This window comes from Hemiscyllium ocellatum, chromosome 3, assembly GCF_020745735.1.
Source record: "Hemiscyllium ocellatum isolate sHemOce1 chromosome 3, sHemOce1.pat.X.cur, whole genome shotgun sequence".
In the NCBI taxonomy this organism is placed as follows: Eukaryota; Metazoa; Chordata; class Chondrichthyes; order Orectolobiformes; family Hemiscylliidae; genus Hemiscyllium; species Hemiscyllium ocellatum.
Genome location: NC_083403.1, coordinates 30,998,815 through 31,010,145, shown reverse-complemented (window position 1 = coordinate 31,010,145; position 11,331 = coordinate 30,998,815). Strand labels below are relative to the sequence as shown.

General features: G+C 46.3%; 1 protein-coding gene across 1 annotated transcript in view; it reads left to right on the top strand.

Moving 5' to 3' along the window:
• Window positions 1-855: 855 nt before the first annotated feature.
• Window positions 856-11,331, top strand: part of foxo3b (forkhead box O3b) — a 70,854-nt gene continuing 60,378 nt past the window's right edge. Inside the window, exon 1 of the mRNA XM_060849335.1 lies at window positions 856-2,349. Coding sequence (XP_060705318.1) covers window positions 1,774-2,349 — 576 coding nt within the window. The 5' untranslated portion in view covers window positions 856-1,773. The remainder of the gene's footprint in view (window positions 2,350-11,331) is intronic.

Sequence of the window (11,331 nt, the reverse complement as noted above, 5' to 3'; positions counted from 1 at the left end):
CGGATCAGTTCTCCCCCCACCCCCACATAAATCCATCACAACACCGCCGTATGAACGTTTAGATTAATATTCCCCTCCCTTCATATCTCCAGCTCTCCCCTTCAGGACTATGAAATGCGCTGCGAAAACAAATTCCAATCTTGCACTTTTATTGACCTCAAACTATGTTGGTTTTAAATTTCTAGAGAAGGAAAGCAAAGCTGGATTTTATGCAGGACACAACGCGGATCTTTGTTTGAGAGAGAGAGAGAGAGAAAGCTGGGTTGACAACACTGCACACGTGCTGCGATGACACACTGAAAATAATGCAGCATGGCTGCAGCACGCCTCGAACTGACAACATTGAGGGCAGCAAGTCACCAGAAACGACAGCTCACGGCCCTGCTGCTTTCCAGATGGACGTCACCACACACACACACACGTTAACAAAAAACAGACAGAAAAGCCACAAGTACATGAAGTAAACCGCAGCCCACCACCCCACACCGTTCCTATCCACGTGCATCGAGGATGGGATTTAATTATTAAATTCTCTAGCCACCGTGTTGTTGTTTTTATACCTCCCCTCCCCCAAAACACACATACAAAGCTCAGCATGGGCGAGGGTCTCAGCCAATTGATTTGACTATTCGGCCTGAGTGGCATCCACTTCGCACCAATGGAGAGCTGGCTGGGAAAGGTCCCGTCCCCTCACTCCCAGGGATGACGCAACGTATTTCACCTCGTCAACCGAACCAGGCCGGTGGGCGGGGTCTCTGTGGAGAGGATGATGGACAGCTCCCCCGTTCGACCAATCGAGCGCGCAGACTCTCCTCTCTCCCTGCCTCCACAATGCTGGCTGGGTGGGAGAAGACGGCGACGTAAGCATGGGTCGATCCAATGAGCAGGCGGGAGGTGAGGAGATGGGCTGGGCGAAGACGATAGTAAAGCTGGGTTACGCTCTCCTGGCGTCGCTCAACTTTTGTTTCGCTTGGCCCACCCTCGTCCGTCCACGGAGGGTGAAATAAAAAAGAGCGAAGGAATATGAGTGTGTGGATGTGTGAGCGCCTCTCTCCTGTCAAAAAGTGGTCGGCGAAGCAAAGCCAGGAGTGGACGTCGCCAACATCGAACGTGCACCGAGTGGGGAATCCTGCCGATTAACCGCTGGCCGTTCTAGAGCGTCCGTATCCCGGAGTGACGGCGCGAGGCCAACTGCCGGTGCGCGAGAGCGTGGAGGGGGAGGGAGGGAGGAGTGCGGGAGATACGAGGGAACACTTGCCCTGCTCTGATTTCCCCCTCCCCCCTTTCATTTGATACCCTCCCTTCCCACAACTTAATTCCCCTGCAGTAATCGGGGTTTGGGAGTGGAGAAATCATCTTCTTCTGAAAGGGACAGTGTGGGGTTTATTTTAAAAGGAAAAAGGAGGGGGGGGTGTGTGTGACAACGGCACCTTCTTTCTCTTCGCTTCCCCCCAAGCGAATGGGTTCGAGAGGGTGAGAAGATGGCAGCGACGGACCTGTGAGAGTGAAGCGTGAAGCGGCTCACATCTCCCTTCTCAGGACCCCCTTTCAACAGCATCGACCCCGTCGCAGTCCGAGTTTGTGAAACCCCTATTTCCATTCACCCCGCCATGGCTCCGAGTCACGGGGTACGGCTTTAATACTTTTTTTTGTGTGATTACGATCCTGCAGTGAAGCGAAGCCGGGCGTCCCAGCGCCGAGAGCCTCCTCCTCCCCAAGCCTCCTTTCCCCCTTTCTCTCCGTCCACTCGGGCAGCGTCTGAGTCTCCCCATCATGAGCGAAGGGACCGCTTCCGCCACGGCCGGCTCCCCGCTGGACATCGACATCGACCCGGACTTCGAGCCGCAGAGCCGGCCCCGCTCCTGCACCTGGCCCCTGCCCCGTCCAGACCTGCCCGCCTCCTCTTCCCCGGGCAAGAGCGAGCCCACCGACGCTGCCCAGATGATCCCCGAGGAGGAAGAAGAGGATGAAGAAGACTTGCTCGGCTCCGCTGCCGCGGGAGAGCCGGAGTCCGAGCCGCCTGGAGGAGACGCTTTGAAGAAGAAGCAGCAGGAGCAGCAGCGACCGGCGGGGCTGAGCGGCCCCCGAGGTTCTCGCTCACCATCCTCGGCCCATTCCCCCGGAGGCGGCGGCGGCCTCAGTGCAGGAGGAGGCGCGGGGCCCCAACAGCGGAAAGCCTCGTCCCGCAGGAACGCCTGGGGTAACATGTCGTACGCAGATCTGATCACGAAAGCTATTGAGAGCTCCCCAGACAAGAGACTAACCCTGTCCCAGATCTACGACTGGATGGTCCGCTCCGTGCCCTACTTCAAGGATAAAGGAGACAGCAACAGTTCGGCCGGCTGGAAGGTACAGTCTTCCGTAATTACAACCCTACACTCACCCATTTGTGTTCACAGTTCAGCAGTGTTCGAGCTGCATTCTTGTGTATTTCGCAACATGGTCGCTTTAGGGATTAAAAAATAACCCAAAACGGATCCAGTGTGTAAACTGTAGTCAGCGATTATTTAAGACCGGTTCTTCTTGAAATGGCTGTAAATGGGGTTTCAATCGGAGATAACTTGTTGCCACCGCACCCGCTATTTGGACGGAAACTTTAACCAGGAGTTGAGGTGGTGTCTGTACTCCTTTAGTACATACTTGGGATTATTTTACTTTTTAAGCCAATGTGCTCAGTATTTGTAATTAGCTGGTTTGTATTGGCTGGTTATGAGTACTGAGCGAAGGAGCGTGCATGTATTTACGGTATGTTGCTTCAACGGCGTCAGGGCGGCTCAGTACTTGACAGTCAACGAAGGATTTTTTTGTAGCGCGTTATCAATTGTGGGGGCAAATCCCACAGACTTTTGGTAGTCAGGTGTTTGTACCAAATAACACTCCCGTTTTGGAAACAATGCTACGGGTTACAATATTGTCTTTGGTGAGGTTTGACCTTTTCTTTAAATGAAATTTTTTCATCCAAAAGGTAGCACTTTTTTTTGAAGTATCAATCCCTTAGCGTTTGGGCTCTTGTGATGTGCTAGTATCCCTGTCTTTGAACTCCGAGGCCTGAGGTTCTGGGGGTGTGTAATATAATCTCTGAACAGCTTGAGTAGAAAATACACGCACGCATATACTAAGTGCAAAAAAAAATCTTGTTCAAGTTTTTGGTGAAGGCTTAAGACTTGGAGATGAAAAGTTTTATATCACTGGATTGTCTAAGGACTGCAGTGTTGTAACCATTTATTCGTCCATAGGATGTGGGTATTACTGACAAAGGCAGCATTAGTTGCTAATCTCTAATTGTCTTTGGTAGTGAGCCTCTATCTTGAATAAACTGAGAGGTTTACTCATTTTGGTTGTGGTAATGTACGTACCTCTGACTCAGGAGGCCCAGGTTCAAGTTCTGCTTGCTTGAGATGTCTATCATAATGTGAATAGGTTGGTTTTAAAAAATATGGATACTCACTGAGATTTTTCAGAGGGTCGTTAGAGTGAACAATGTTACTACAAATTTGAAGTCAAACATAAAGATCAGCTGAAATCGGATATCCTTCCCTAAAAAGCACATCTTTTAAATAAGTGTATGGAAATTTGTTACTTTTTAAAGAAAAAGTTAATAATAAATTCCACTTTTTGAGGTTTGAATTTGTGGTCAGTCGATCATTTCGTTCTGACCTCTGAATTACTAGTCTAGCGACATACTGAGCTATCCATTGTTGGTTGCGACAGAGTTCTTGAAGAACATAGCAGGATCATTGGCTATTCTAGCATTCTGCTGACTGACTGTAACTTGCACATCACTTTGGTTGGAGGTGGGGAGATAGGTTGTTTGAAAATATATACCCAGAGCTTCCTTCACATGCAACCGTAAGCAAGTTTCAATGTGTTTTACTTTCTTGTGAACTCTGTTTTACTGTGGAACAGAGTATTTAGTTTGAAGTGCTGAAGCAAACCCTGTTTAACTATGGCTTCTTTTCGAACTGATATCTGTACCTCTACTTTTGCTAATATATAACTAATCTATAATATACTACATTCACTGTTGAAGTTGCAAAAAGAAACATGCTTTATAGTTGTTTTTAATGTATGAGTCCCAGGATTATATTAACAATCGATCATAGTTTGAGTCTTGTATTAATGTATGGTCCAGAGAGCACCAGAGGAAACGTTAGTGGCAAGATAGGGGAAAAAAAGTTGAGAGAAACGTTCTCCACTTAAATAACTTGAGATTGTAATGGCCAAATGTTGCTGAGTTAGCCTCATGAGAATTTCAGGACTGAGGAGGAAACAAATATTAAAAGTCAGGTAGTGGTTACATTTTATGATTTTTAAAAAAAAAAATACAGTCATCTGCATTTGGAGCATATGCTGTTGCATGTTTCAAAGATTAGATTACTTAGTGTGGAAACGGGCCCTTTGGCCCAACAAGTCCACACTGACCCGCCCATACTCCTTCATTTACCCTATACCTAACACTACGGGCAATTTAGCATGGCCAATTCACCTGACCCACATCTTGAAGATTGTAAATTTTCCCTTGGACAATTGGGTGCAAAGGCCACATTTGTATCTGTCTGGTGCAAGTACCATTTGAGTACAGCAATTTTTAAAATGCTTTCTGACATTTGAATGAAACTTGATTAGAATGTGATGAAGGGCTTTTGGCCTGAAATGTCTATTTATTTATTTTTTGTTTTTTCCCCTACTCCTTGGATGTTGCCTGACCTGCTGTGCTTTTCCAGCATCACTCTAATCTAGCCCATGATTAGGATGTAGTTCCAACACCGCACAGCCCAGATGGCCTCCTCCTTCAAGGACCGCAGATTCCCCCCAAACGTGATCGACGATGCCCTCCACCGCATCTCCTCCACTTCCCGCTCCTCCAACCGCCACCAAGACAGATCCCCACTGGTTCTCACCTACCACCCCACCAACCTCCGTATACAACGTATCATCCGCCGTCATTTCCGCCACCTCCAAACGGACCCCACCACCAGGGATATATTTCCCTCCCCTCCCCTATCAGCGTTCCGCAAAGACCACTCCCTTCGTGACTCCCTCGTCAGGTCCACACCCCCCACCAACCCAACCTCCACTCCCGGCACCTTCCCCTGCAACCGCAGGAAATGTAAAACTTGCGCCCACACCTCCTCCCTCACTTCCCTCCAAGGCCCCAAGGGATCCTTCCATATCCGCCACAAGTTCACCTGTACCTCCACACACATCATCTATTGCATCCGCTGCACCCGATGTGGCCTCCTCTGCATTGGGGAGACGGGCCGCTTACTTGCGGAACGCTTCAGAGAACACCTCAGGGACGCCTGGACCGACCAACCAACCCAACCACCCCGTGGCTCAACACTTTAACTCTCCCTCCCACTCCACCGAGGACATGCAGGTCCTTGGACTCCTCCACCGGCAGAACGTAACAACACGACGGCTGGAGGAGGAGCGCCTCACTTTCCGCCTGGGAACCCTCCAACCACAAGGGATGAACTCCAATTTCTCCAGTTTCCTCATTTCCCCTCCCCCACACCCCACCTTGTCTCAGTCGGTTCCCTCAACTCAGCACCGCCCTCCTAACCTGCAATCTTCTTCCTAACCTCTCCGCCCCCACTCCACTCCGGCCTATCACCCTCACCTTGACCTCCTTCCACCTATCACATCTCCATCGCCCTTCCCCCAAGTCCCTCCTCCCTACCTTTTATCTTAGCCTGCCTGGCACCCTCTCATCATTCCTGATGAAGGGCTTATGCCCGAAACGTCAAATTTCCTGTTCCTTGGATGCTGCCTAACCTGCTGTGCTTTAACCAGCAACACATTTTCAACTGTGATCTCCAGCATCTGCAGACCTCATTTTTTACCCCATGATTAGGATGTAGTTCTGTTTAGAGGCTAGGTAGTAGGAAGTACTGCACATGGTTGTTTTATATTGATATCTGATGTTTGGATATGTTAACTGATTTTTTTTAAAATGTTTCAAGCATACATGTAGATAAGGTATCAGTATTTGTTCTACTTTTGCTAGTCTGATGAATTTGCTTGCTGAATTGCCAATTTTAATTAAGGAAAATGCAGTGACTGTTATAAATTTTACTATGTAAAATGAACAGTTTGTAACGGGATTACTTTTGTTTCATCCATGATGTAGGTGTCGCTGGCTAGGCCAATATTTGTTGTCTACTCCTGGTTGTTCTTGAAGGGGGTGGTGAACTCTCTTTTTTTTTTGAACTGGTGCAGTTCATTTGGTGAAGGTAGACCCAAATGTTGTTGGGGAATGAGTTCCATAATTTTGACCCAGTGTCACCAAAGGAATAATTATATTTTTCAAGTCTGGATGGTGAGTGACTCGGAAAGGGATCTGCATGTTGTTGTTCCTGCCTGCCTGTTTCCCTTTTATCCTTCTCAATAGTTGTCCTGTATTTGGAAGGTGCCGTCACAGGTGTCTTGTTGAATTTCTGTAGTGCATCTTTGATATACATTTGCTTCAGTGGTCGAGGAAATGAAAGTTTAATGTGGCACCAGTCAAATCTTGGTGTTGGGCTTCTTAACTTGCTGAAATTTGTACTCATCTAAGCAAATGGGAGTATTCCATCACATTTCTGACGTGTGCCTTGGAGAGTAAGAAGGTGAATTGCATGTTGAATGATTGCTCACCTCAAGCCTGCTTTAGGAGCCACAATATTTATATTGCTGATCCAGTTCAGTTTTTATCAATGGTGACGACTCATGTTGTTGTTCGAGAACTCACTGGTAATGCTACTGAATGCTTAGGAATGCAATACTAATGTTGGAGATGGTCATTGTCTGGCATTTGTGTGCACGTTACTTGCCACTTGTGAGCCGAAAACTGGATATTGTCCCCTTCTTGCTGCATACAGATATGTTCCAATACTTGAGGCACTGTGAATTACATTGAATGTTGTGCAATCATCAGCAAAATCCTCATTTAATGATCTGATGAATGAAAAGTCAGTGAGTCTTTGAAGATAGATAGTTAGGCCTAGGACACTACTTTGAGGATCTCCTACAGAGATGTCCAGAGCGGAGATGATTTGACATCTGGCAAAATCTTCCTTTTGAGTCTGATATGATTCTGGATGATCAGAGCTTCTGTGATCCCTGTTGAATTTTGATAGAACTTCTTGATTCCATGTTGTTAAATGCAGTCTTGTCTTGCTTTCAAGGGTAATCACTCTTGCCTCCTCTCTAGATTTCTGCTCCTTTTGTCAAGTTTGAACCAGACTGTCATGATGTCAGTGTAAGCCCCCAGTGCGTATGTAATCTATGTGCTTTTTCTCTTAATTAGCTCTTTGGGATCTGCAGGAGTTGAACATTACTTAACTATAGAATCCTACAGAATTGTAAATAACCCTGGCATCGAAGCCATTCTTTACAAATTTAAAACAAAATGAATGCCTATCAAGATTCCTTGACCCTTGGCCATTTGGCACGATTGTTCTTTCAATGTCCTGACATATGAGGAGAGACCGACCGACCGACCTGGCTCGGACTGTTTTTGCTGGAGTTCAGACGAATGAGAAGGGAATCTCAGACACTTATTAAATTCTGACAGGACCAGATGGGAACATCCTTCATGAATGTACCTTTATTGGTGGGCGTGTCCACCATCAGGATCACAGTCTGAGGATTCTGGGTAGACCATTTAGGACAGATGAGACATTTCTTCACTCAGTGCTGAGCCTGTGCAATTCATTATCATAGGAAGTAGTTAATACCAAAACATTGAACATATTCAAGAGATGGTTAGATATAGCAGGGTGAATGGGATCAAAGGTTATGTGGAGAAAACAAGATTAGGATATTGAGTTGGATGTTTAGCCACAATAATGATGAATGGTGGAGCAGGCTCAAAGGAGTGGGGGCGGCCATTCGGCCCTATCTGCTATGTTTCTATGTTCTTTCCATCTGTCATCCAGCTAGGTGGACTTATTCTTGTGTGGTTCCATCCTTTATCACACTAATGCCAGGGAGTAATTTACTGTGTGTTCTCTACCTGGTTTCATTGCCATTATCTTTGGTATAGCCAAGAATTAAATACTGGTCCACACCTAATTCTCATCAATGTGCATTTTGATGATATCGGCCAAAGGCATAGCATCAATATTCACTTATGCTGACAACACCCCCTTTACCTCAGCAACATCTCTATTAATTCCTGATGGCAAGTTAATGCACTGCTTAGCTGACCTCTAATATTGACCAAGCAGAAACCTTTTTTGATATAATACTAGGAAGACTGTAGCCATTGAATGCTGCTTATAATTTTCCAGGTGAAAATGAGGACTGCAGATTATAGTGTAGTGCTAGAAAAGCACAGCAGGTCAGGCAGCATCTGAGGAGCAGGAGAATAGACATTTTGGGCAAAAGCCTTTCCTCCGGAATGAGGCTGAGAGCTGAGGGGGTGGTGAGATAAATAGGAAAGGGGTGGGGGAAGGTAGCTGAGTGCAATATGTAGGTGGGGTTAATGCTGATAGATTGGAGAGGAAGGTGGGCAGGTCATGAGTGCTGAGTTTGGAGAGTTGGAACTGGAATAAGATTGGGAGGGGCTGGGGGAAGGGAAATTGAGGAAGCCATTGAAATCCATATTGCATTCTGGCTGGAGTGTCCAGAGGCGGAAGATGTGGGGGTCTTCTCCAGGCGTCGGATGATTAAGGAGTAGCAAGGGAGGAGGTCCAGGACCTGCATGTCCTCGGCGGAGTGTGAGGGGGAGTTGAGGTGTTCAACCATTGGGTGGTGGGGTTAGTTGTTGCGGTGTACTGGAGATGATGTTTGAAGCGCTCTGCAAGTAGGAATCCTGTCTCCCCAATGTAGAGAAGTGGGCGGCACAGTGGCTCAGTAGTTAACACTGCTGCCTCACAACATCAGAGTACCAGGTTCGATTCCAGCCTCTGGCAACTGTCTGTCTGTGTGGAGTTTGCACGTTCTCCCCGTGTCTGCATGGGTTTCCTCCGGGTGCTCCGGTTTCCTCCCACAGTCCAAAGATGTGCAGTCAGGTGAATTGGCCATGCTATGTTGCCCATAATGATAGGTGCATTAGTCATGGGGAAATGGGTCTGGGTGGGTTAATCTTGAGGGTTGGTGTGGAATGATAAGGAAGTTGCAGAGGGAATGGTCTTTATGGAAAGCGGATAGCGATGGGGAGGGAAATATGTCTCCTGGGGTCTGTTTTGTATGTGATAGCAATGGCATCCTCTGCCATTTCTAGCACCTACAAATCGAGCTTTGCAGAATGCTTCAGAGAAAGTTTCTAGGACACCCGCACAAACTAATCCCACAGCCTCGTGACCGGACACTTCAACTCCCCCCTCCCACTCCACCAAGGGCATGCGGGTCCTGGGCCGCCTCCTTTGCCACCCCCTGAAGACTCAATACCTGGAGGAAGAGCGCCTCATCTTCCATCTTTTGATGCCGTGTGGTTGCAGGTCCCCGTGTGGATTTCACAGGTTTCCTTTTTTTTTCCCCTACCCCGACCTTATCCCAATTCCAACCTTCCAACGTGGGACTGCCCTCATGACCTGTCCTGACTGTCCATCTTCCTTCCCACCTATCCACTCCACCCTCCTCTCTGATCTATCACCATTACCCCCACCTGCTCTACCTATCGCACTCTCAACTACCTCCCCGACCCACCCCCACCATCTCCAACCCCTCCCATTTATCTCACCATCCCCTTGGAGCTCAGCCTCATTCCTGTTGTAGGGCTTTTGCCTGAAATGCCCATCCTCCTGCTCCTTGGATGCTGATTGACCTGCTGTACTTTTCCTGCACCTCATTGTCACTCCTAATTTTCCTGTTGCCCGCATTCGTCTTCCTGCCAACACCGATTAAATCAGCCTATTTGGAACCTGCTGTAACACACAACATTAAGCTTGTGACTACTTTTGCACGATCACCTTTTTTACACTGCCTGATTCCACCTCTAACATTCCCTGACTGCATCTCTGCTTCTTTTGAGGACCCTATGTCTTGACTGTGTTCCTATACATTGCTGTCTAGTCTGTACCCTCTAAATTTGAAGTAATCTAGAATTCTGCCCACATCCTAACACACTCCTGTAACTTCATATGTTTGCTGACAGATGTTGCCTCTTAAGCAGCATAGTTGCTTGGAAGTTCCCTCCATGCCAATTGGCATGTCAACACATTTGATCTCTAATGTAGTTGTGACCTACTTTCCCTCCCAATCATGAAAATGTCATCTTTCAAATACTCATTCTTGTTTGCCAAATACTTCACGACTGTGCCAATACCAGCCTCCATATTATCCTCCATCTCCAAAATTCTGAAGACCTTTGAGACCAGAAATACTCCAGTTTGCTGGTTGTATCTTCGGTTCCTCACTCTACCTCTCCACACCATTACTTCACTATTTTTTGACCATGGTATTAATCAGCTCACCTCCTGTCTCATGACACTTGATTCTACAGCTATTGCTTTGTGATTTGTTTTTTTTTGTAGTACTCTTGCGGGCGAGTTCAAAATTTGTGTTCATTCCAAGTTAATATATAGATTGCATAATAGGCTTGCTGCTTTGAGGATGGTTTAGATTCTTTTTCAACTGACTAAGCAGACTAAATTTAGTTTTAGTAACAAGCAGAGATTTTACTAAATGCCTGGGAAGATTGTATGTAAAATTTTAACAACCACTTCTATGGCCATAGAAAAAATATCATAACACGTTTCAGAAACATAAGGAATTTAATATCATGACAAGTTAGTTATAATTGGGAAGGGTAATTTTAAAAGCTTAGTCAGAAGTAATTTCCGAAGAGGACACGGAAAGAAAATGGTTTAGTTTGGCCTTTTTTCTATTTTAAATTTCACTAGAGATTGTGGAAATAGGCGAATCAATTGATACTGCATAGTGTTAAGGCTTTTGAGATGAACTCCCTTAAAATGTTTGTGTGAATTGAAACTAGTCTGGGTTTGTAAAGACAGTAATGGTTAAAAGCAAGTCTTGATGCTTATCAGATCTAAACAAATTAGGTGCAGAATCTAAGCAGTCTCAAGTCTGATCATGGATGAAGTGACCTGTGGGATCAGATAGGGCAAGGAAAAATTTGGGAAGACAATGGTAGAGATGCACTAGAATATGAAATTTGTGCAAAGTATGGGAAGTGACAGTGGTTTTGAAGGGTAAGAGGGGCTGTGTCTGTGTGAAAGCGATTTGAGTAAAGTGGATAGTAGATGAGCTACTGTATATTGAAAATAGGATTAAATAAGCAGTGATAATCCTCTCTTGAGAGGAAAGAAAGCAAGATGAGGATTAGTAGAGTTGGGGCTAGAATGTGAATGGCCTTAAATTTAGCTTCGTGATTTGGTGCAG